This window comes from Procambarus clarkii, chromosome 15, assembly GCF_040958095.1.
Source record: "Procambarus clarkii isolate CNS0578487 chromosome 15, FALCON_Pclarkii_2.0, whole genome shotgun sequence".
NCBI classification, from domain to species: domain Eukaryota; kingdom Metazoa; phylum Arthropoda; class Malacostraca; order Decapoda; family Cambaridae; genus Procambarus; species Procambarus clarkii.
Window position 1 is genome coordinate 8628617 of NC_091164.1, and position 27812 is coordinate 8656428.

The window sequence follows — 27812 nt, forward strand, 5'->3', positions numbered from 1 at the left end:
GGGAAGGGTAGTTGTGGGCGTGGGGAGGGTAGTTGTGGGCGTGGGGGAGGGTAGTTGTGGGCGTGGGGGAGGGTAGTTGTGGGCGTGGGGGGAGGGTAGTTGTGGGCGTGGGGGGAGGGTAGTTGTGGGCGTGGGGGGAGGGTAGTTGTGGGCGTGGGGGAGGGATAGTTGTGGGCGTGGAGAGGGTAGTTGTGGGCGTGGGGAGGGTAGCTGTGGGGAGGGTAGTTGTGGGCGTGGGGAGGGTAGTTGTGGGCGTGGGGAGGATAGTGGCAGACATGGGGAGGGTAGTGGCCGGCGTGGGGGAGGGCGGGGAGTAGTGAGCCTGCGCGGGTCGCCCCGATGATGGGGTGGCGGCGGCAGGCGGCAGTGTGGGGCCGCCGCCGGTCGTGTTCTGGTTGTGCTGTGCGTCGCTCTGTGCCATCGCTGACCGCCGCTGCCACCACAACACACACACACACACACACACACACACACACCCCCCAGTCACCCCCACCACAACCACAACCATGGAGGTCGACACCCACCACATAACCCCATCGCTCAACGACTGCTATCAATCGCACGATAACTAAACACGCTAGCTCGCTATCCCCAGGGCGAACTGATCCCTCAGTTCGGAGGTATGAAAGGTACTCTGGAACATGTACTTTATGGATTATCGGATATCGTAACTGGTGATAACACCTCCCATGTTAGACCGGGATAACTCCTCGCCTCTTAGTCGCTTTAGGGTACAAAAAAATGGACAAAAATTCCATTAGAAATGAAAGTTGAAATAGCTGTGTGCTTGTGAAACTACCAATACTGCAACCATTCCAAATTGGCTTGGGAGTCGTTGTGGGGAGTGCCAAGTGGTAGTGTTTGTGGTAGTGACGGCTGGTCAAAGGTTGTGCGGTCGATGGTGGAACAAACTAGAGTGCCAAGGACTGGCCTGTTGGCACTTAGGCACCCCAGAGCTACCAGCTGACACTGATTAGTGTGACGCGGTCGGGTGGCGATTCTTGACGAAATTCTGTTCTCTGTTAATGTGATAGAAAAAAAAGAGCACGGTACCCTGCCCTTCACCACCTCCAAGCCTTCCCACCCCCCTCCTCTACCCCACATATACGCGCGCACGCACGCGCGGACACACACACACACACACACACACACACACACACACACACACACACACACACACACACACACACACACACACACACACACACACCAACCGTTGCTTCCGTTGTTGTTATAGAGCTGTTATACAACACCCCCCCCCCACCCTTAGTTATACATGTCAGTTTAATATAACGTATAAACGGAAGTAGCCGCCTTCAATAAAAACACTGTGTAAGATGAAAATCTGGTGCGGATGTTGTTATAGAAACAGCTGATGAATCTCTGGCCCTCAAGATGCAGCATCCAAGGGAACCAGTCACCCTCTATTTCGGAAAAGTCATTTAGTTTTCTCACTGAGGAAGATTCAGGACGCCTAAATTACCGGAGAGCTGCAGGAAACACCGATCAGGACGGAAGCCGTGCATGGGAACATCGTGCAAGATGGCAGCGTGCAAATAGCATCAAGAAGTCCGCATAGACTGAATGTAAATTCTTCTTCCTGCAAATTGAAAAAGAGCAAGAAAGTTTCTCGTCGGAAACTCGTTCCCCCTGTGTTTTCTTCCGCCTGCTTTTCCATCTCCTGTTTTCAATGTTTCACGCTCGTTTCCGTGTTTCTCGACGCTGGTACTAAGCCTCTCCCCCGCCTCCAGTGACAAATGAATGTTAAAAGAAGAAGCGAATAACGAAACCTAGTGAATTAATAGTGGTGTTGCGTGTTATGAAGGTAGTGAACCCTTGCTCAAAGAATTGTTGCTTTTACCCAAAACTTTCACGTGTTAGCCCAGAGAGAGAGCACTAGTGGACCCTAACTCGGAAACTGAGGCGATCATTCACTTGAGAGAAAGTTTCTACCCTGAGTTGTGAAGATCTCTCTAGGTAATAGAGAGATCTTTCCCCCCCAATAAGAAATTTGGTTTAAGTGGAACTATCTTTATCAGTGCCGCCTATATCATTTTTCATAGTTAGTCTATGTAATTAAACTCAGAAGTGGATCACCTTATTAAGCTCTAACATACTGCATTGCTTCTAGAAAAGGGACATCGAGAAGGCACATCTTTCTCTCTCACGGTAATAAATGCTTTGTCAGTGATAGAAAAAAAAGTTCTAAGCATGAACGAGTTTTCATAAATAGACGGAAAATACCTCAAGAAAAAATCGTACAGGAGTTGTGAAGTCCTTTCGTCGTGTTCATGAGGCGAGTGTTGAGCTGTTTATATATATGGCAAAAAAATGACAGTTTTGCGTGTTGACTGACTAGTGTGTTAGAATAACTCGTCTCGTAACTACTGAAAACGTTTTCACGGATGACCCAAAACTGCCCAGTTGAAATGCAGTCTTTTACAAGCTATAAAGACTAACTAACGAATCGGGAAACTATCGTAAACAAATCGCCGCTGTCTACCAATCACCTTGTAGATACGAGGCACAAACTAACGAATCAATGAAGAAAAAGTCATAAACAAAACTTTAAACTCCTAAACTATACAATCAATTCCAAGAAAAGTTCACCAACAATCCATTAACCACAATCATCAATCACCATTGTGAGTGGGGCGATCGACGAAGACACTCAATCCTGGGTAACAAGATCGAGCAAAATAGAAGGGAGATAAACATCCAACTTTAGGGACTCCTGTCCTTCGAGACAGCAATGGCGTGGACGGGGAGAGGTGTAGTGGACTGAAGCACTGGCGCGGGCGTGAGACAGCCTCCGTGGGCGTGGTAGCCGAGTCGCTTGGGCCATGAGGGCGGCCGAAATGGGCGGGGTCCTGCTGCTACCTTACCTGGCTACTCTCTTCCTTCTCCTCTACCCCATTGAGACTCACGCCCGCAAGAAGGTTGATGTTTATGTGGCCGGCTTCTTCCCGGTAAGTACCTGTGTATATTACCTCGGGGTACCTGTGTATATTACCTCGTGGTACCTGTGTATATTACCTCGGGGTACCTGTGTATATTACCTCAAGGTACCTGTGGGTATGGACCCCGGGAGTGGCTTCTAATCGACGGGCGGTATCACAGTAGTCGAGTGACTTATCTAAGCTCTGTTTGTAGTCATGTGGTTGTGATTCTGCAAGCTTCAGGTTGTGAATATTGTGTGGTTGAATGTTGTAGGCACCTGAGAACTTTGCTTGTGGGAGGCATGGCTTTTTTGGTGGGGGTTTGGTACTGCTTGTTTGGTTGTGTGGTTGGTGTTTAGTTTGTTTAAATGACCGTGAATGCCGGTGATGTTTTGGTAGCCTGTCGTCAAGTTCCTTCGGGTTTGGATGCTGTCTGAAGATTATGTTGTTGGTAAGGTTTGGTTGTGATTACATTATGGTTGCATTTTGATTATCCTACATTAGCGGTTTTCTTGAGGCCGTGTTGTGGTTGTCATTAGATTACATTGTGGTTGTGGATCAATTAGAATTGTGTCATGGTTGTAAGACATTATATAATGGTTACTAAGGTAAAAATATTGTTCCGATCAAGGTATATTTTTGCTGTGATAATGTACTTCACAACTTATTTACAATTATGCTGTAACAAATGTGTGTGTTTATATATATAATATTTTATTTATTACGTTTCTATGGTTGTGGTTATCTTCTGCCACTTGAGCGCCCTAATTATAGCATGGTTGTGAGAGTAATGGGTTGTAATTGAGGTACAATTATATATTGAATGGGCAAGATGTTGTGTGTTTAGTCTGCTCTGTGGCTGAATTGTGATTGCTGCTAATATATGATCATTAAACTGCTGAATGAATTGTGAAATGTGAGCTGGTGAGAGCTGCTCTGAATGCAGTTGTGAAAACTGTTCTGAATGCACTTGTAACTTACATTCTGAATGTAGTTGTAAACGCTTCTCAGAATCCACTTAAAATTATGCTCCGAATGCAGTTGTAAATGCTGTCTGAAAGGGAATTTCAAATGCTGTCCGGAATGCAGATGATAAAATATTAAAATTTTGTTTATATATGCATTAATAAAGTTGAAAATGAAACTTTGAAAACTAATACATGTCGGCACCTAAATAAATGCTGTTGTGAATGCACTTAGGATTGCCTTCACAAATTTAAAATATAAATTCAATCGCGAATGAAGTTGTGAATGAAATCGCGATATGCAGATGTACCCAATGTCGACTCATATTAAGTATGCCTTGTCATACCTCTCATACTATGAGAAGTATGATTAGATATGATCTTTGATTGTAAGTGTGGGGTTGAGGTTTTGAGATTGTAACTAATTGTTGTTAATTATGAGATGTTTACACTTTCAGGAAGTGGCAGTAATTGTTTAGTTTTAGTTTGTGATTTGTTTTCTTTGTAGTTTTATAAATTGGTGGTTGTTAGTAGTTGTGGTTATGATTTTTTTAAGTTGTAATGGGTATACATTGTAATTCTTGGTCATTCTTGTAGTTCAAACATTTGTGGTTGTTGTGGTTGTCAGAAAAGGGTTGTGAGTCATGATAATTAGTAGTTGTAGTGGTTGTTACTAGAGTTGTGGATTTGATTTATGGTAATATTAGTTGTAGAGGATACGATTGTGAGTGGATTGTTGTGGATGGAGTTGCTATGGGTGGGGTTGTTGAGGAAACGGGTTGTTGTTGAAGATGGTGGTGTTGTGTGTGGAGTTTTTTTTATACAAGTGATTTTGTTGTAGAAGAAACATTTGTCCAAATAGCTATTGCGGTTGTAGTTCTTTGGTTGTATTTTTTTATTTTTGGCTGTATAAATATAAGTGTTGTTGTCATTACTGCTGTACTGCTTTGGGATTAATATCCCAATCGTTAAGAAAAATGAATTCGCATCATATGGTTACGTTCCAGAAGGTTGTAGTTGCTGGTGTTAGTTGGTATACAACCGTGTGTACGGTTGTATCTGGTTGTAGTGATTGTTTTACTGTTCATGTCCTTGAACAACGGAGGTTGTGATATATAATGGTGGTTGGTTCTATTGTTGTAATGATTGAAAATTGTGGGGTTGTGGGAGGTGAAGCAGGGTTTTGTGTGGTAGTGACGTGTGTGTGTGTGTGTGTGTGTGTGTGTGTGTGTGTGTGTGTGTGTGCTTGGATGGATGGTTGTGGTTGTATGTATGCTAGTTATGTATGGTTGTATGTACGGGGGTAGCAGTTATATATGGTGACGCGGTTGAAATGTGAGTGTAGCTCCCACTATATAGCATGTATATAACATTGTATGTGTGTACATACAATGTTTATATATATATATATATATATATATATATATATATATATATATATATATATATATATATATATATATATATATATAATATATATATATATGTATATATATATATATATATATATATATATATATATATATATATATATATATATATATATATATATATGTATATATATATGTATATATATATACATATATATATATATATATATATATATATATATATATATATACATTGTATGTGTATGTATATATACAGTTGTATATGACCTGTGTTAGATTCGGATATGATTCGTGTGGTTGTTGTGGTGGACACTGACGCGGTTGTATTAGAAAAGCAAGTGACAGTTTGTGGGCTGTTTTGGGAGGTCGAAACGTAACAACACTTTTGTGCGTTGACCAATCCACACACTAGAAAATGAACGGACGACGACGTTTCGGTCCGTTCTGAACCATTCTCAAGTCGATTGTTTAGCTCGGAATCCCCACTCGACTTGAGAATGGTCCAGGACGGATCGAAACGTCGTCGTCCCTTCACCTTCTAGTGTGTGGTCTGGTCAACTTACTTCAGCCACGTTATTGTGACTCATCGCCTACAACACTCTTGTGCCTGGTGTTGATTTTTGATTGCTTGTACTTCTAAAAATTTAGGAAAATAGCTAATATTTTCCCTGCTTCGCACTTTGCTTTGACTTTTGTCTAAGGCAGCTCAGGGGAAGACATCTTGAAGGTACCGGAAGGGCTGCCGGCGATATGTCAACGGTAATAATTAACGAGTCTGCAGCGTTCAATACCCTTTAAGACGTCTTCGTTTAAGCTGTCTTAGACAAAGTTCAAAGCAAGGAGTGGTAGAAGTAATAGTTGGTTTCTAAACTTCAGAAGCATAAGCAGTCAAAAAAATACAGTCTTTACTAATGGAAAATAATCAATACATAGTGGGATGTATTTGGCTGTTGTGGTTACCTCGAGATCCTCTACCTTCGGTAGAATTTGAGAATCGTCTGGCTTCTAACTACCACTGAGGCAGTGATTAAGAGGATACTAACGACAGTAGAGGTGGTTTGGTCGTATGGTTCTGTGTGACCAATATAACCTCAATTTTGAATATTGGCTTCTGTAATTCTCTCAGAGAGTTGTATTCATTTTCTCTTATATATTTTATATTTCGTGCACCTTGTATAGTGTGTGTGCGTGTGTGTGAGAGTGTGTGTGTGTGTGTGTGTGCGTATGTGTGTGTGTGTGTGTGTGTGTGTGTGTGTGTGTGCGTGTGTGTGCGTGTGTGTGTGTGTGTGTGTTTGGGAAGCTTGTCTGAAGTTCATTGTTACCCTGATTGTTTCTCTCATTTGGGTCTGACATGCACTATTTGGTATCGCTTGTGTGTGTGTGTGTGTGTGTACTCACCTAATTGTACTCACCTAATTGTGCTTGCGGGGGTTGAGCTCTGGCTCTTTGGTCCCGCCTCTCAACCGTCAATCAACTGGTGTACAGATTCCTGAGCCTATTGGGCTCTATCATATCTACATTTGAAACTGTGAATGGAGTCAGCCTCCACCACATCACTTCCTAATGCATTCCATTTGCTAACTACTCTGACACTGAAAAAGTTCTTTCTAACGTCTCTGTGGCTCATTTGGGTACTCAGCTTCCACCTGTGTCCCCTTGTTCGCGTCCCACCAGTGTTGAAAAGTTCGTCCTTGTTTACCCGGTCGATTCCCCTGAGGATTTTGTAGGTTGTGATCATGTGTGTGTGTGTGTGTGTGTGTGTGTGTGTGTGTGTGTGTGTTTGTGCCTCTTTTCCTGCATATGTGTATCTAATTCCAAATACAGTACCGCTCCATTCCATTAAATATAACAAACATATCACAAACACGTATCTCACTGTTCATACGTCACAAATCCCCACATCATTCATAGATAATTACAAGGCAGTATAACATGTCCGACAAAAGTATAATTTACTTCTACACACATAAAGCAACACCAAAATTACTGTGTTTATCAACGCTTGTATTAATACAGTAGAGAATACAATTGGTTATGGCAATGCTGTGTATGGGCCTATGGGGGAAAAATATTAGAATTTTATAATCGATAATCGTAATTACTCGCGATTTATACATGTATACACATATATTTACATTGATAATTGTCTTAATTTTCATTTTGTTGTAATTTTTGGTTTACATTTTGTAAAACTGTTTGTTGTAAATGATCTAATTGTTGAATTATGTTGACCAGACCACACACTAGAAAATGAAGGGACGACGACGTTTCGGTCCGTCCTGGACCATTCTCAAGTCGAGTGTCGACTTCTTGTTGAATTAGTTTGAATTTGTTCCTCGTTTAGTTTTGTTATTCAACTTTTGTGGTGGTTTAAGTGTTTTCCTTGTAGCAAAAAAAAATTAAAGCATTATATATAGTTTTAAGAGTTTTGGTGATGTCCTTTAAATTTTTTAAATTTTGCCCCGAGGGGCGAGTTTACTGGGCAGCGCCACTCATCTTGTGAGTGGACACACCGCCATAGTGACAGTATTGGGCAGCGCCACTCATCTTGTGAGTGGACACACCGCCAGAGCAGCATGTACAACACTCCCCAATAGGAAGAAAACCCGCTGGGTTGTTCATCCTGTCACTTGTACCTGCCTTGTTGGTGGTATTTTTGCTAAACATGTTAAATACAAACGAAAAATTAGGATTCTGATGTTCAAACCATTTTTTTGTTTATTGCAGTCTGTTAATTAAATATTTATTTCTGCTTATTTTCGGAGTTTATTATTCACTATATTATTAAAGTAGTATTATTTATTCATTCTATATGTATTAAATATATATTTATGCATATGTATTATAAATATAAGTATATAATATATTCACTATGCATTACAAATGCAACATTCAATATCATTTATTTATTAAAGATTCGTTGCGTTTAATCCATAATTTACATTCATTATTTATTGATAGATTACATTCATTCACCCTCATTATTACTTAATTCATTAAGCATTCATTATTCAGACAGCCAGTAGAACCAATTTCAATTCATCTAATAAAATCGAATAATGTTATTCATTCTCTTTTGCTGTATTCAAGATGGCTTGAGAATGGTAATTGACAGACATCATAATGGGTTTTGAAATTTGAGTGACCATAAAACTGATAATCGGGGAAATATAGAAAAATGAAGGATTGGGAATTTGGGATAAATTGGGAAAAAGATATAAAGGTGGGACAGAACTGGGGAATTGAGGGTATATTGAACAAGATTAGGGGTCAACATTAACTATGCTGCACCTAGCGCTGCAGCATATTTTAACGCTAGTCTCACATACGTGGTTAAAAAGTTACCAGAAATGCGTATGTTGCTGATGACACTTTATTGATACGCGCTTTCCGGTGACAGATCGACTTGTCCGCTCCACTAATAGGTCGCTTTTGTTACGTTATCGTGACAGTCACATATGCAGCCTATTAGGTAATCGCTCACAAATATCTACGTTCTCTACGCACCGGACTAGACAGGTTAAGTGGGTTGTTCGAGTTCGCACGTTTCTGGTTAGGTCAGGAGACAGGTAAACTAAACAGGTGAAGGAACAGGTAAACTAAACAGGTGAAGGAACAGGTAAACTAAACAGGTGGCGGACAGGTAAACTAAACAGATGGGGGACAGGTAAACTAAACAGGTGGGGGACAGGTAAACTAAACAGGTGGGGGACAGGTAAACTAAACAGGTGGGGGGACAGGTAAAGTAAACAGGTAGAGGACAGGTAAGGCTATCTACTCCCAGGCCCTTTTACTTCTCTGACTCTTAAACTTGTCTCAATTGTGTATTGATCCCCTTCTTCCTTCCTCTTATCGTCCCTCTCTCTTCCTCTTATCTCCTCTTATCTCTCTTCACACTCCAACGACACTCCATTCCAATAGCAAAGGTGAATTCTAATGGCTATTTTTCTATTTCTGTATTGAGATACTCGAGAAGCTGAATGCAGTTTTATCTTTGTTTAGCTGACTACTTCTCATTCTATCTTCTCTCGCATCTTCTGAGTCTGACACACACACACACACTCAAGTGTGACTTAGATCTCTTCAGAGCACTTGTGATGTTCAAGTTCTTATGTCAGGCTCTTGTGGGGCTCTTTTTTTACTGAGGTGTGTCAAAATGTCTTTCGGTGTGGCACCGTGTCAAAAGGTTTTGCTGAGTGAGGTACAGTAGTCAGAGGTTTTTCTTGTGTGGTACAGTGTCAAAGACTTTCTTGTAGTCTAAGAAAACGCAGCCCACTTTGTTGCTCGGTCGGTGTCATGCCTAATTGTATGCGTTTGTTGTGGTGTGTGTGTGTGTGTGTGTGTGTGTGTGTGTGTGTGTGTGTGTGTGTGTGTGTGTGTGTGTGTGTGTGTGTGTGTTTGAGGGAAGTGTATGTTTACAAGGAACATGTTTGCAGGAACACACACACACACACACACACACACACACACACACACACACACACACACACACACACACACACACACACACACACACACATACAGTGTAGATATGATAGAGTCCAATAGACTCAGGAACCTCTACACCAGTTGATTGACGGTTCAGACGCGGGACCAAAGAGCCAGAGCTCAACCCCCGCAAGCACAAATAGCTAGGTACAAATAGGTAACTACACACACACGTAGCACCATTTCCCTTCTTTCCTCCGGCTCACCTAACCCCTTTTCTTAAAAAATCTGTCCCTTTCTACCATTCCTTTCATCTACTTTTCCGCAAAATTTATATCCTACCTTCCCTCTTGTCTAGCTCTTCCCCTATTTCGCTTTATATTTCTGTCTTTGCCTCTCCCTTTCTCTTCTCCCTCCTCTACTGCCTTTCTAACGAGATTGGTGCAGAAGAAGTTGCGAGAGAAGATGGGAATTGGGGAGAAAAGATGTCGGGAGAGGGGATATAGGCACGGGGTGATTAAAGAAGAGAGGGGAGAAGAGGGTAGAGTGGAGAGAGAGCGGGAGAGGATAGAAGACATCTAAGGTTCAGAAAATGAAAATAAAATGGAGACCGGATAGGAAGAGGATGCTGAGAGGGGGAAGGAGAGAGAGAGAGAGAGAGAGAGAGAGAGAGAGAGAGAGAGAGAGAGGAGAGAGAGAGAGAGAGAGAGAGAGAGAGAGAGAGAGAGAGAGAGAGAGAGAGAGAGAGAGAGGAGAGAGAGAGAGAGAGAGAGAGAGAGAGAGAGAGAGAGAGAGAGAGAGAGAGAGAGAGAGAGAGAGAGAGAGAGAGAGAGAGATGGTTGGAAAGATTGTTTCAGTGTCCATTTGTTAGAAACTGGCTGATCCTTGACTTAATATATTTTTCTCTTCTGGTTTATTTCCTCATTCCTCCTCCTCGTGTTCTCTCTCTCTCTCTCTCTCTCTCTCTCTCTCTCTCTCTCTCTCTCTCTCTCTCTCTCTGTACAGTCAGCCACCAGACGCACACATCACACATGGAGTGTGTGATGTGTGTGTTCACTGTGGAGCAAACAGAATAGGATAGGCAGGAGGCCCAGTGTCCCTAACTTGCATACCATGCAAGCTGATGGAGACGATTGTTCGAAAAAAACTAGTGAAACATCTGGATCAAAAGAATTTGTTAACACAACCTCAACATGGGTTCAGGGATGGAAAATCATGCCTTACAGGATTAATTTAATTCTATGACCGAGCAACACAAATTAGGCAAGATAGAGAGGGCTGAGCAGACTGCATATTTTTTGGATTGCCAGAAAGCCTTTGACACAGTACCACATAAGAGACTGATGCACAAGCTGGAGATGCAGGCGGGAGTGAAAGGGAAGGTACTCCACTGGATAAGGGAGTACCTAAGCAACAGAAGACAGCGAGTCACTGTGAGGGGTGAGGTCTCAGATTGGCGAGGCGTCATCAGTGGAGTCCCGCAGGATTTAGTCCTTGGACCTTTATTGTTTATGATATATGTAAATGATCTCCCAGAGAGTATAGAATGTTCCTCTCATTGTTTGCTGACAATGCAACAAATATGAGGAGGATTAAGACAGAGGAAGATAGTATGAAGCTACAAGATGACCTGAACAAACTGAATGAATGGTCCAACAAATGGCTACTAAAGTTCAAACCGTGTAAATGTAAAGTAATGAAACTAGGCGGTAGAAACAGGAGGCCAGACAAAGGATACCGAATGGGAGAACTACCCTTTGTCTACCCTTTCAATTTCCTCAGATTTTTGTATGTTGTGAACATGTTTCCCCGAGCTCTTCTGTCTTTCAGCGATGTCAGGTGCAATTCACGCAGCCTTTCCTCGTAACTCATGCCTCTTAGTTCTGGGACTATTTAGTGGCATACTTCTGAACTTTCTCCAACTTCGTCTTGTGCTTGACAAGGTACGGGCTCCATGCTGGGGCCGCATACTCCAGAATTGCTTCTACATATGTGGCATACAAGGTTCTGAATGATTCCGTACCCTGAATGGTGTGTGTGAGTGCATTAAAGTGAAGTATTTCTATATTGAAAGGAAATTAACAACGGTTAGAAAGTCGGACCCAAGAGCTAATAGCTCGATCCTGCAGACACAAACACACACAGACACAAACACACACAGACACACACACACACAGACACACACACACACAGACACACACACACACACACACACACACACACACACACACACACACACACACACACACACACACACACACACACACACACACTACTTTCTCCCCAGAGGGACTTTCTTTGTTCGCAACTGGAGATTGCTGTTTTTTTTTATTTGTTCTGCTTGTTTTCCACTGTCTTTGTTCAGCGCCAGTAGTCTCAGGATTTCCCAACATCTCTAGAGTTCACAATTTCATACAAATATTGCATTGATTTTTTTGGTAACAAACATCTCGAATTTTTTTTAAGTTGAATTTTTTTTGGCTTTAATGCTTATTTTTTAATGTTTTCATGACGCACCGACATTGATTATCTGTGTGTGTGTGTGTGTGTGTGTGTGTGTGTGTGTGTGTGTGTGTGTGTGTGTGTGTGTGTGTGTGTGTGTGTATGTTCCTGTCCTTATGGCTTCCTGTCTGCGTCTCTCTCTCTCTCCTGTACACTAATAAAATATAGAATAGCACATTGTGCTTTGGGAGTAGTTTAAACCCGCTTATGAAAGCTCTTACGTGAGGAATATTGCTTCGACATGTTGATACCGGGTACGTGCACTGCTGATATATGGCCTATCCGAATATACTCAGATGATAGCAGCTATAACATAATATGCCTTTGTAAATATTTAGAGATATCGCTGTGCAATCGATGGCAGTAGTTTATATAATTAATTGAAAAAAAAAATTTTATGCAAGATTTTAATTCGCTATTGGTATAGTGAGGATAAAAAAAATTGTCATCCATAATATAACCAAATATAACCTCATTTGCATTTATAAATAATGAGTTTATTATTTTTACCACAAACGACTCATTGTTCTAGTGTGTGTGTATGTATAAGTGTGAAAATGTATGTGAAAATAAGTGTGTATGTGAAGTGAGTTTGTGGGAAAGTGTATGTATATATATATATATATATATATATATATATATATATATATATATGTGTGTGTGTGTGTGTGTGTGTGTGTGTGTGTGTGTGTGTGTGTGTGTGAGTGTGTGTGTGTGAGTGTGTGTGCGTATGTGTGTGTGTTTTGTATCTCCTTGGTGTATAACACTATTCTTTTTCAAAAGCTACAGTATTAATATATTTACGTGTATACAGCAAGAACAGAATATTAAATAGCCATCAGCATCAGAGTATATTCCGTGGAGGGCGAGTATGAGGTAGTATAACCTGTAAAAAGAGCTATAAAAACATAATGAACGAGGGTATAACGCAGAAAGCTGTTGAATCATAATAGAAGGGCATATAACGCCATAAAGATATACTAGAATGCCATACGAGCGAGTATGCTTTGTTGCTGGCTTAGTATAGTATAATCAGGCAGGTATAACGCTGTAAAAGACGTTGATATAGGACGTTTGTATACTGTGTGGGTGTTGATTTTCATATAACTTTCATATAACTTTCATATAACCCAGCTTATATCCACTTTACACATATATTGGAATAGAAGAGAGGATATATAAGTGAATATGTCGGGATGTGTTAGAAATGTGTTTTAACTAACACTTGTTACAAGCGGTCTTTCTTAGCGTGGTCATAATTAGTCTTTGTGGTGTGATGGTCTTGCAAGATGGTCTTTGCAAGATGGTCTTTGCAAGCTTAAGCTACGTTCTCAAGTCTTCCGTTACGAAAAGAGTATAACCTTGGGAGGGCGAGGTATATTGATCGACCGAACGCATACCACGACTTCTCCTCCTCCCTTCCCAAACACACAAACTAGCGGACCGCGTTTGGGATTCGCCGTCGACAGACCTGGGTTCGATTCCCTGCGGAAGCTGAAACAAATGAGTAGGGTTACTTTCAACTGATGCCTCTGGTCACCTAGTAGTAAATAGGGATCTGGGAGGAAGCTGATGCCTGCTACATACCGGGTGTGTATACTCACCTAGTTGTACTTACCTAGTTGTGCTTGCGGGGGTTGAGCTCTGGCTCTTTGGTCCCACCTCTTAACTGTCAATCAACTGGTGTTCAGATTCCTGAGCCTACTGGCCTCTATCGTATCTACATTTGAAAGATCATGTGTGTGTGTGTGTACTCACCTATTTGTACTCATCTATTTGTGCTTGCAGGATCGCGCATTGACTCTTGGATTCCACCTTTCTAGCCATCGGTTGTTTACAGCAATGACTCCTGTCCCTTCTTTTTCTAGTATCATCAGGTTCAGTTCCTTCAGGCGCTCTTCATACCCCATCCCTCGTAACTCCGGAACGAGTCTCGTTGCAAACTTCTGAACCTTTTCCAGTTTCCTTATGTGTTTCTTCAGATGGGGACTCCATGATGGGGCGGCATACTCTAAGACTGGCCTCACGTAGGCAGTGTAAAGCGCCCTAAATGCCTCCTTACTTAGGTTTCTGTGTGTGTGTGTGTGTGTGTGTGTGTGTGTGTGTGTGTGTGTGTGTGTGTGTGTGTGTGTGTGTGTAGGGAGGATGGGGCGTGCGTGCGTGTGAGAGAGAGAAATATTTAAAGTTGACATGATAGGGAAAAATAGGTCGGGAATCGGTAAATTAGACACAAGATGGTTAAAGAGCCTCGGGTTCAGGCAGCCCATCCTCCTAAAGGTTTCCCATCGTCAAGAAACTGTAGTATTGAAGTGGCCTTATCCTAACCTACCATAGGACCCAAAACAGAAAACGGGGCAGTATATCCATTTCACGAACTGCCGCCATTTTCTAATACGACAATTTTTGGCTTTATGTACGTCAAAATGCGACGTTGTATGTGGAGTCCGGGTTGCATCAGGAGCTAGCAGCTTAGTCCTGTGAGAACAAATATTAACTACAAATTTGTAAAATTTCCACACGCACACACTTGCTATAGATATCTCTGATAGGCGTCTTAACTTTTCCCCCTTTCTCTAGTAGCCGCTTCTGTCCCCTTATCCTGCAATATCCTCCCCTAGCCTCAGAAGGACTCCTTGCTCTGACCCCCAGAAGCGTCCCCCATCTCTTTCCCGCTCCCCAGCAGCGTTCTCTTCCATCTCCTTTCTTTGTTCTTTCCCAAAAAACTCCCCCAATAGTCCACACCCTTGGGAGTATCTGCTCTGGTGTGTCTCAGTGTTCGTCTTTCCTTCACTTCTTCCCTTTCACACACACACACACACACACACACACACACAACACACACACCAGGGACCACTGGCAGCTGAAATTCCACACTGTATCTTGGAGACAACCATCAAGAGGAGCAAAGTTTTCACACCATTTATCCTGAGTACCTCGTCTCTCCTTCTATCTTCTGTTTCTCTCATTTCTCTCTTTTCATATCGCCTTCTCTTTTACCTTCCTTTCAGCCATTCTCTTTTTGAACCTCTTTAATCGTGTTTGTAATCGCTTTAAATGATGAAAACTTCTGAGAATTGGTGTATATCTGACATAATCATTTTCGGTTTTCCATTTGGCTCCTTGTTTCCTCTCTCTATCACTCTTCTTCGTTGAATTAGAGGAGAATGGGACGAGAACAATGGGTGTTTTACTGGAGATAAATGTAATGCAGTTTGTCTGCGCCAATGTTTGCAAAACCAGCAGCCAAAGACCCCTTGGGATGGTCATCAGTATTGATCTCCAGAGCCCGATGCTGGGGAACCCGAGTGTAAACCATGCCATCCACTTGCAATGGTTGCCACACAGAAGGCCTTCCTTGTTTTAGGGTCGGCGTTCGATGCACGATGGTTCTAGTGGCTGGGTGTCGTTCCGTCATTTCGTTCTCGATCCCATCTCCTTATCCTCATATATCAGTTCCTTATTCTCATATACCTGCTTCTTATCCTCATATACCTGCTCCTTATCCTCATATACCAGATTCTTATCCTCATATACCAACCTCTTATCCTCATATACCCGCTTTTTGTCCTTATTTACTAGCTCCTTGTCTTCATGTACCAGCTCCTTATCCTCATATACCAGTTCCGTATCCTCATATACGAGCTCCTTATCCTGATATACGAGCTCCTTATCATCATATGCGAGCTCCTTATCCTAAAATTCCTTTCGTGCTGTGTGATTGGCATAGCGTTTTTTTACTGATAATTCATCAAAGTCAAATTAATTTTTATGGCTGGATAGTGGAAATTGCTTATGTCGAAAAAGTATAAAATTGGCTATTATTTCTTTCATACTTTGCTATTGTTACCAGGACATTAATATTTTGAAATTTAACCATTTCTCGTGAGAAAACTGGAGAACTTGTGTCTTTCCGTTATGCGATGGTGTTCCAGGTGTGTCAAAGGCGAAGATAGCAGGGAAAGCTGATAAGCCGCCCGGGAGGAGCCCGTCAGGAATGACTCCATTCGGAAGTCTACGATGACCAGACCACACACTAGAAAGTGAAGGGATGACGACGTTTCGGTCCGTCCTGGACCATTCTCAAGTCGATTGAGAATGGTCCAGGACGGACTGAAACGTCGTCGTCCCTTCACCTTCTATTGTGTGGTCTGGTCATCATACTTCAGCCACGTTATCGTGACTCATTGCCTGCATACGGAAGTCTTCGAATCTCCCAGCCAGACTCATCTTTCTTCAAGGCGTCCAGCAAAGTCTTGATGCTGTTGTAATCGTCTCTTGGGGTGCAGTGAGTGAGCCAGGGGGAGGAGACGGGGTACTTGTTATCACTTAGTAATGTTACTATTATTTACTTAACCCTCAACCTATCTGAAATGTTATTGAAAGTAGATAAAGTTCAAAATGTAATTTTATTGGTCGCAAAAGCAAAGTACGAGGGGGGGGGGGGGGAGGGGTGAATAATAACGAATTTCCATACTTTGGAGGCAAAAGAATTTAGTAATTTGTTACAAAGTGTTTAATTACGTTAACTTGACCCCCTCCCGCCCCCCCCCCGCCCCCCCCAGTAACAAGACAAACATGCAGCAGCAGTTTCCATGTCAAACATGATCTAAAATGCCTCGTTCAAAAACAAATGAACGACAAGACTGACATTAACTCCTAAGACAAACTCAAATATAGCCTTTTCCTTTAAGATGCCGAGGTAATAAAATTGTAACTTCTCAGATTTTAAAAGGTATATGCTCATCTAATTGTACCAGCAGGAGCTAATTAGCTCTATTTCTAATTGGTTGGATTTTCCTTACATTTGTAGCGCTCACAATCTTCAGAACCCGTTGGAAGCTTGTTACAATAATGGAAGCAACATAGAGACTTTAAAAAGAGTCTGATCCGACATGGAGGGAAAGCCCAGGAAAACATACGTAAGTTGTGGAATGGAATAGAATATACATTCTAGGGAATGTATAATCTCCAACGGAGAATACCAGAGGGAAAGATAAGATTAAGATTAGTAAAGGGGGTAACAAGGAAAGTATATGCCTGAATAACATCCCAGGGACTGATAGGGATCCCCGACCACCTCTCCCCACATGACCCAGGACAGAGTTTAAATAATCTGAAGTAACCAGCCAGTTGATTCAGCCGAGTTTCACTAACCTCCCGGAGGAAAGGGGGGCGATGGCCGCTATTACCGAAGAGTCGACAACTCAATTCGACTTACAGATGAAAGGAAATAGGTACATGGTTCGCCACAAGGGCTAAAACATGGCTGGAATGAAGCTACTGACTCTTCTAGTCTCATTTCACTCCGAGAACCCAACAACAGGACCTACTGAGGGGTCAAGCAAGCCTTCCTCCACCACGTCAAGGTAGTGGGGGTTAGGAGTGCTTCTGGGAAAGAGTTGGGGCTCTTAGGGTCGCTTCTTTGGGCAAGGAAGAGGAGGATTCCGATGGAGGATTGATCTCCACTATGGGAGTCGAATGGGCCATTGGTGAGAAACCTGAATTGAACATTTCTGTACAAAAGACGAGGTACTACTGGGTAGGGTTGGATCTCTTCCGATGGAGGATTAGGAGGTGCTACGTAGAACATGAAGGAGAAAGCTGCCGAAGAAGGGAAGAACACAATGAACGAAACTGCATCATGTAAAAGGTGTGTGGGGGAAGCGTTTGAGCATAACGAAGAAGGTGTCGTTGGCCTCTGCATGCAGCAGGGACCCTGGGGAACCATGGAGACTCTTCATGTCCTCCAGCCAGGAGATATAACCAACACCTTGAGACCTTACACTCCCTTGTACACCTTTAAGAGGTTGAAAAGTATAACAAAGCAACGTTATATTAAGCCCATCACAAGATGTAAGGATATCACACCAGCACTTAGACCAGAGATACCACACTATACCTGTTCCACCCGAAAATATATCAGCGATAATCCCCCCTCTCTCCTTGACCTTCCATCCCGATATCTTTCGCCAACGAATGCTATCTTACCATCACATAGATATCCGGCATTTCTAGATCCGCACTGAACAAGCTGTAAAGCTCAGGTATCTCGAGAGAATTTTTCCCCAAGACCTCTGGGAGGTAAACTGCGACAAGGCGCGTCCCATTGGTACTTAGAGAAGCGATAGTGAAGTCCTTCGGGGAGGAGAGAGAGGCGGGTAATGTGCTCTACACTCAGCCTTGATGACACGGGGGGATGGTCCAACACTGTAAGAGTGGTTTCCTGGAAATGTGACTGTAGTGAGGGAGAGATTACAGGGAGGGAGAACTCCGATGGAAAGGGTGGAAGTGCAGGGAGAGAGAGGGAGAGGAAGGGAGATATTAGAGGGAGGAGTGCGATGGAAAGGGTGGTAGGGCAAGGGAGAGAGGAATGCAGGAGAGATGGGATTGGTGGTTGAATGAGGGATGGGAGAGAAGAAATGGTCAGGATGAGTAGGGTTAGGGAGGGAGTTGAGAGAAGGAGGGAGGAAAAGATGGAAGAATTTATGACAGTGAGGAGAGAGTGGTGGATTGGGAGCCAGGAAGTGGGAGGGTGGGATACAGAGAAGGAAAGGAACTACAGGATAAAAGGAAGGGGGAACGAAGCAAGGGTCAAGTAGAGAGAAAAAACGTGACATTGAATCGAGTGCCTTGTAGAACATTTTGCTCCCATGACGTGTTTAAAATATATATAAATTTCAAAGTTACATATAAAAATCAGGAAACTATTACCGAAAATATTAATCACCAGTCACCTGGCTGTCACTGACATGACACAAACCTCTCGGCTGCCACTGACATGACGCATGACGTGTACTATGTGTGTTTATCTATAGCTAGATATGTCCCAATCACATGACCAGATCGGAATAAACCAAGCCAGAATTCACACAGGAGAGAAGCCACTTGACAATCTGCATTGCTCTTCAAGGTCACGTAATCGGTGTGACTAGTCATCAGGTGAATAATTTGTGGAATTCGATCCACCAGGTTGTTATAACCCAGGGCTGGCAGATACTGGTGTGAGGTATTTGTTGCGCTGGTATTAAGCAGGTATTTGGAAGGAATTTAGGAGGTATTTGAAAGGTGTTTGGGTGACATGTTGGGTAGAATATTAAGCTGATTTTAGGTTCCTGTTGATTAGTTCAAAGGCTGAGGTAATTGTTATTAATATTTTGTGTTCCTGCAGGGAAGGAACTCCAGTCAATTTCTGTGTGGTTTTTGCTAAGCTCTTGAGACCCGCCTCTTGACCAACGGTAGTCTGTTACAGTGATTCCCAACCCTTTTTTGTTGGGTTTATATAAGATTCCCAACCTTATATATATATATATATATATATATATATATATATATATATATATATATATATATATATATATATATATATATATATATATGTATATATATATATATATATATATATATATATATATATATATATATATATATATATATATATATATATATATATATATATATATATATATATATATATATATATATATATAGATCCCGTTATCATGCTCCTAAAATTTTCTCGTAGATATCACGCTACTGTGATTTCGCAGGGTTTTTTTGCGGAAAATGTTTGCAAGTATGTCCACCGAATCTGGCTTTCCGTAGCTAATCACTCTTGATTTCCAAACACGGACTTTTAACTGGATTTGATTACTAAACATCGAGCCATACAGAACCAGGTGTGTTTGAACTTTTTGAAGTTATCTGAAGTTCACCCAAACTTTATAGAGAGTCACCGAGCTGACACCCAATCAAATTTGTCCATGTTACCTACACACATTCTAGTAGAGTTACTGATGACGCAAGATCGAGTCCACCGCCGTGCTCCAGATATTTTCTCCGCAAAGGAGTTGCGGAGAAGGATAAGGATTGCTTGAAGAGAGGGAAGAAAAACGGGTTGAAGAGACAGATAGAGAGAGATGAAGGGGAGGAGAGATGACTGAGGGGGGGAGAGGAGATTGTGAGACAGGGTGGGGAGGGCAGTTGGAGGAGGAAAGAGAGGGGAAACATAAATCAGAGAGGGGGAAAAGAAAAACTGGTGACAGGACATACGTTTCTGCTAAGCAATTCTGGGAAAACGTTTTGGTGTTACCTGGTTGATACCTGGTTGATGGGGTTCTGGGAGTTCTTCTACTCCCCAAGCCCGGCCCGAGGCCAGGCTTGACTTGTGAGAGTTTGGTCCACCAGGCTGTTGCTTGGAGCGGCTCGCAGGCCCACATACCCACCACAGCCCGGTTGGTCCGGCACTCCCGGTGTGTTAAATGTTGTCAACGGTTTGGAAGACTTCAAAAACAAAGAGAGAACAGAGCTTCCTTCAGAGGTGTAGTACTGAATAGTCTTCACCTCCATGTAACTATAAAGGATTGTTGTGTAACTAGTTTTGTATGTAAATTGGAACTCAGTGGGGTCCAGTTCGCCAGGCAGAAAGTCGATACACTGCGATATATCCCACTACTAACCTTATCTTGAGGTTATCTTGAGATGATTTCGGGGCTTTAGTGTCCCCGCGGCCTGGTCCTCGACCAGGCCTCCACCCCCAGGAAGCAGCCCGTGACAGCTGACTAACACCCAGGTACCTATTTTACTGCTAGGTAACAGGGGCATAGGGTGAAAGAAACTCTGCTCATTCTTTCTCTCCGGCGCCCGGGATCGAACCCAGGGCCACAGGATTACAAGTCCAGTGTGCTGTCCGCTCGGCCAACCGGCTCCCCCTTAGTATATTATATTACCCTCCTATTACCTTAGTATAACATTGGAACTGTTTCTAGCAATATCCTCAATTCTACTCCCACTATCACTAGAACCAAAGCTATTACTTTTAATTTTTCTACTACTCCCATTATTACTCTTCCTATCTACACTTCTACTGCCACTATTATATATTCCTATTACTAACTTCACTGTTTATATTAGTATATATTTTTTCGTTGCCGTTATTAATAAAACTAAACACGTAGAATATAAAGAAACAATAATAATAGATGCCTGATCAACCATCAAGCTAGCAGTGGCTCGATTCAATAAGGGCATCTTGACCGCCAACTCGAGTGGAATCCGATACTACTTAAGGAGGGTTTTGTTGGGGATCCAATCTTCCTCGGTGACCTACTCGTGTTTCTTATAGCGTGCGCGTCTTTTATGAGGTATAAATATTAAATTTAGACATTATACCATACAGGGCTATTACTGTGTTTATATATGTTTCTCATTAATTGATATACACACAGAAACTGACGGAATAGATAAGATGAGAGACAAGAGAGAGAGAGAGCGAGAGAGAGAGAGAGAGAGAGAGAGAGAGAGAGAGAGAGAGAGAGAGAGAGAGAGAGAGAGAGAGAGAGAGAGAGGGTAGGAGAAAGGAAGGAAGGTAGGTAGGCTCTCTCCGGAACGCCAAACGAGGTATTGACACAGTTTGCCTCTCTGATTGGTGCTCCAGCGCCAACTATCACCCCCCCCCCCCCACCACACTGTGCCAAATAGACTACACGGCAGCGCCTCTGACTCGTTTGAGGTCGTTCCGGCTCGTTTGAGGTCGTTCGGGCTCGTTTTATCTGTTTAGCGACTTCAGTCTCTATTTCCTTATCGGTGTTTTTTTTATCTCTTAATTTTTTTTCAAGCAAAATAGTTTCCTAATATATTTTACTGTTAATAAATTACGTATCACGAGCGCCTAATCCAACGAGAGATAACTAACGTAATTAAATTTATTTTATAATTATTAATTAGGATGTTAAACAACCCTTTTAGCGATCATTAATATTTTCGTTTACTCTCTTTAAATTATCTCTGAATTCCCTTCGCCTCCTTTAATCGCAATGAAAAACACTGAGAATAAATGTTACTTCATTAAACGTCAGAACAAAGACAATTTTAGAGTAATTAAAATTTGTCCCATTGTATCTGATTTTTTTGGTAATGGTGTTAAAAATTGGTTTTGTTCATCGAGGCTCATTTACACACACGAAAAAATTTGATTCTCTAATTTAAAAGCTAATCAACTTTTCTGTGTGTTTTAACTCGATACATTTCATAGCACTTTTCATAGTGTATTGGTTAGGTTTGACTTAAATCGATTAAACGAAACGTTTATCGATATACCTATTAATTTAAGTTGTATTATTCGTTTTAAATTGACAAATACTGTTATTCTTTTTTCTCAATAAACTCGTTAAATGCAGCACCTGTAATTGGTTCAACTCGTTTAAAGTGGTTTAATTATGTGTTGAAAATGCAACCTTAGTTCTTCTTTCAGTCTGGTTATCACTGATGCCAACTCTCCTCCTATCTTTCATGCAACCATCTCCAGTGCCATTCCATCTCCCATGCTGTCAATGTTAGTGCCATCCCTTCTCCCATGCTGTCAATGTCAGTGCCATGCCTTCTCCCATGCTGTCAGTATTAGTGCCATTATTACTCCCATGCTGTCAATGCTAGTGCCATTCCATCTCCCATGCTGTCAATGTTAGTGCCATCCCTTTTCCCATGCTGTCAATATTAGTGCCATTATTACTCCCATGCTGTCAATATTAGGGCCATTACTACTCCCATGCTGTCAATATTAGTGGCATTCCTTCTCCCATGCTGTCAATATTAATGGCATCCCTTCTCCCATGCTGTCAGTACTAGTGCCATTATTACTCCCATGCTGTCAATATTAGTGCCATCCATTCTCCCATGCTGTCAGTATTAGTGCCATCCATTCTCCCATGCTGTCAATATTAGTGCCATTATTACTCCCATGCTGTCAGTATTAGTGGCATCCCATCTCCCATACTGTCCTAGTGCCAACCCTCGAACCATACTGCCTCTGGTACCATCCCTAACTCCATACCCCCATCCCTTATAGCCCCCACCCATCCCAGTAACCAACCCTCCCGCTACTCACCCATCCCATAATGTACAGGCTGCTACGTCACCCTTCCACACCCCGTCCTTTTATCTTTCCCTTTACTGGTACTCACGTGGCCCGCTGGCCATCAAGTTTTTTGTTGGTGGGGAGATGGGAGAGTGTTGTGGGAGGGGTGGGATGTGGGAGGGGAGGAGACGGAGGGGGGGGGGTGGTAGGGAGGGTGTTTTCTAGGTGTCTGACAGACAAGTGGCACGAGTTTTCGCTTTCAACTGTCGGTGTGTAGTCCCTCAGTGGTTTATTGACAAGTGGAAGGTGAAAGGCTTTGTGCCGAGTGAGAGTGAAGGTTGTGACGGGCGCACTTGCACCTTTTTAACCATTTTTACGTTATTTGTTTTTGTCCTGGACAGGGAGGAGAGGAGGGAGGGAAGGTGGTGAGAGAGAGCGAAGGGGGAAATGAAAATAGAGAGAGGCGAGGGAGGGGGGGGGGTGTGATTAGCAGAGAAAGTGGGTTAGGGAAGGGGGGAAGGATGGGGAGGGATGAGGGGAGATACGGAGGGAAGAGGGAAGGAAATGAAGGTCGGAACAGACCTGGTGAGGTAAGGGTTAGAGGAAGCTGTGCAAACAGAGAGAGGGAAGGGTTGGCAATGAATGATAAAACGAAGGAATTAGTGAAATTCTGTAAATAATGGTAGGAGGGAGAGAGAGAGAGGGAAAACAGTGCTTGGTGGCGCAGTGGTAACACATTCACCCAGCACTTCGAAAGCGATTTGGCCCCAGGTTCGTATCCTGGCTGGGTAGGATTGACCAGGCGCCAATCCTTAACTTCATGTACGCCTCTGTTCACCCAGCAATGATTGGGTACCTGGCTGTTTAACGATTTGCAGGTCGTGTTCCAGGAAAAAAAAAACTAGTAGAGGTAATTAAGGCACACCATGAACGGTGAACAGGAGCAGACAGCCTGCTAACAGGCGTAAACAGTCGTTTGCTCCCGTTATCAAAAAACAGGTTGACGGAAAGAGAAATGATTACAAGGATAGAACCGTGTCTATCTTTTATAATTTAGAAGATAGACAAAGAAAGATTTACTTGTTTTCCTTGAAACACGGAATGCAAGAAAAGAAAATCGAGGAACGGATTGACAACTAATGTTTGGGACCCACCCCCACAGAGATCTGACCCCCCCCCCCCCCACAGCATCAAGATCCCTCCAGAGAATGAGGACTTCCCCTATAGCATCAGGACTCCCCCCACGGCATAAGGACATCTCCCACAGCATCAGAACCCCCCCCCCCCCAAGAGTATCAGGACTCCCCCAGAGCATTAGGACTTCCCTCACGGCATTAGGACTTTCCCCACAGCATCAGGACTCCCCCCACAGCATCAGAACTCCCCCCACAGCATCAGGATCCCCCCAAAGAATGAGGACTTCCCCTACAGCATCAGGACTCCCACCACAGCATTAGTACACCACCCACAGCATCGGGACTCTCCCTAAGAGCATCGGGATTCTCTCACAGCATCAGGACGTCCTCCAGAGCATCTGGAATTCCCCCACAGCATCGGAAAGTCACTCCACACTATCAGAACTCCCCCCACAGCATCAGGACTCCACTCACAGCATCAGGCTCCCCCCCAATAGCAACAGAACTTCCCCCACAGCATCAGGACTCACCCACAGCGTTAGGACTCCCCCACAGTACTAGGACTCCCCTTCAGAGTATCAAGTACCTCCCATGGCATTTAGGACTACCCCCAAAGCATTAAGAATTCCCCCCACAGCATTAAGACTCACCCGACATAATTAGGACTCCTCAAACAGCATCAAGACTCACCCCACAGCATCAGGACTCCGCTCACAGCATCAGCACGTCCACCACAGCATCACGACGTCCGCCACACTATCAGGACTTCCACCACAGCATAAGGACTTCCCTAGACCATCAGGACTCTTCACACAGCATCAAGACGTCCACAAGGGAATCAGGAATTCCCTCATAGAATGAGGACTCCCGCCCTAGAGTATCGGGACTCCTCCTACACGATCATTATTCACGCCCACATAGTAATTGGCATATTTTCGGTGAAAAAAATGGTAATTTGAAAATGAAAATAGGTGCAGAGAGTCAGAATTCGGCTTAAAAATCACGATCAGGGGGTTACACATCCGATATTTCAGATATTTTGAAAACTGCAGGAGGGGGGTTTGGCAAAATATGACCCATCGCCGTTTTCAGTAATTGGGATATTTTCGGTATAAAAAGTCGTAATTTGAAATAGTAAATTGGTGCAGAGAGTCAGAATTCTGCTCAAAAATCACGCTCAAGAGTCAAATTTCCGATATTTCAAATATTTTGAAAACTGCAAGGGGAGGGGGGGGGGGCTTGAACAAAATATGACACATTGCCGTTTTCAGTAATTAGCATATTTTCGGTATAAAAATTCGTAATTTGAAAATGAAAATAGGTGCAGAGAGTTAGAATTCGGCTCAAAAATGACGCTCAGGAGTCAAATTTCCGACATTTTAGATATTTTGAAAACTGCAGGGGGGTTTTCGCAAAAAATGACCCATCGCCGTTTTCAGTAATTGGCATATTTTCGGTATAAAAATTAGTAATTTGAAAATGAAAATAGGTGCAGAGAGTCAGATTTCGCTCAAAAACCACGCTCAGGAGTCAAATTTCCGACATTTCAAATATTTTGAAAACTGCAGGGGGGTTTTGGGCAAAATATGACCCATCGCTGTTTTCAGTAATTGGCATATTTTCGGTTTAAAAAGTACTAATTTTAAAATGAAAATAGGTGCAGAGAGTCAGAATTCGGCTCAAAAATCACGTTCAGGAGTCAAATTTTCGACATTTCAGATATTTTGAAACCTGCAGGGGGATTATCGCAACATATGACCCATCGCCGTTTTCAGTAATTGGCATATTTTCGGTATAAAAATTAGTAATTTGAAAATGAAAATAGGTGCAGAAAGTCAGAATTTGGCTCAAAAATCACACTCAGGAGTCAAATTTCCGACATTTCAGATATTTTGAAAACTGCAGGGGGGTTTGGGCAAAATATGACCCATCGCTGTTTTCCGTAATTGGGATATTTTCGGGTTAAAAAGTACTAATTTTAAAATGAAAAAAGGTGCAGAGAGTCAGAATTCGGCTCAAAAATCACGCTCAGGAGTCAAATTTTCGACATTTCAGATATTTTGAAAACTGCAAGGGGGAGGGGGGGAGGGATTGAACAAAATATGACACATTGCCGTTTTCAGTAATTAGCATATTTTCGGTGTAAAAATTCTAATTTGAAAATGAAAATAGGTGCAGAGAGTTAGAATTCGGATCAAAAATCACGCTCAGGAGTCAAATTTCCGACATTTCAGATATTTTGTAAACTGCAGGGGGGTTTGGGCAAAATATGACCCATCGCCGTTTAAAGTAATTGGGATATTTTATGTATAAAAAGTCGTAATTTGAAATAGTAAATATGTGTAGAGAGTCAGAATTCGGCTCAAAAATTACATTCAGGAGTCAAATTTCCGACATTTATGATATTTTGAAAACTGCAGGGGGGTTTGGGCAAAATATGACCCATCGCTGTTTTCAGTAATTGGGATATTTTCGGTTTAAAAAGTACTAATTTTAAAATGAAAATAGGTGCAGAGAGTCAGAATTCGGCTCAAAAATCACATTCAGGAGTCAAATTTCCGACATTTCAGATATTTTGAAACCTGCAGGGGGATTTTCGCAAAATATGACCCATCGATGTTTTCAGTAATTGGCATATTTTCGGTATAAAAATTAGTAATTTGAAAATGAAAATAGGTGCAGAGAGTTAGAATTTGGCTCAAAAATCACGTTCAGGAGTCAAATTTCCGACATTTCAGATATTTTGAAAACTGCAGGGGGGTTTCGGCAAAATACGACCCATCGCTGTTTTCAGTAATTGGTATATTTCCGGTTTAAAAAGTACTAATTTTACAATGGAAATAGGTGCAGAGAGTCAGAATTCGGCTCAAAAATTACGTTCAGGAGTCAAATTTCCGAAATTTCAGATATTTTGAAAACTGCAGGGGGGTGGTTTGGGCAAAATATGACACATCGCCGTTTTCAGTAATTGGCATATTTTCGATATAAAAAGCCCTAATTTTAAAATTAAAATAGGTGCAGAGAGTCAGAATTCGGCTCAAAAATCACGCTCAGGAGTCAAATTTCCGACATTTCAGGTATTTTGAAAACTGCAGGGTTTTTTTTCGCAAAATATGACCCATCGCCGTTTTCAGTAATTGGCGTATTTTCGGTATAAAAATTAGTAATTTGAAATTGAAAATAGGTGCAGAGTCAGAATTCGGCTCAAAAATCACGTTCAGGAGTCAAATTTCCGACATTTCAGATATTTTGAAAACTGCAGGGGAGTTTTCGCAAAATATGACCCATCGCCGTTTTCAGTAATTGGCATATTTTCGGTATAAAAATTTGTAATTTGAAAATGAAAATAACTGCAGAGAGTCAGAATTTGGCTCAAAAGGCACCCTCAGGAGTCAAATTTTCGACATTTCAAATATTTTGAAAACTGCAGGGGGGTTTGGGCAAAATATGACCCATCGCTTTTTTCAGTAATTGGGATATTTTCGGTTTAAAAAGTAGTAATTTTAAAATGAAAATAGGTGCAGAGAGTCAGAATTCGGCTCAAAAATCACGTTCAGGAGTCAAATTTTCGACATTTCAGATATTTTGAAACCTGCAAG

The 27812-nt window shown here is 42.2% G+C and overlaps 1 protein-coding gene across 1 annotated transcript in view; it reads left to right on the forward strand.

The window, feature by feature from the left end:
- The first annotated feature begins 375 nt into the window (after positions 1–375).
- LOC123759100 (gamma-aminobutyric acid type B receptor subunit 2) overlaps positions 376–27812 on the forward strand; it is a 331390-nt gene continuing 303953 nt past the window's right edge. The window contains 1 exon segment of the mRNA XM_069324947.1: positions 376–2969. Within this exon segment, the coding sequence (XP_069181048.1) occupies positions 2844–2969 (126 nt within the window). The 5' untranslated portion in view covers positions 376–2843.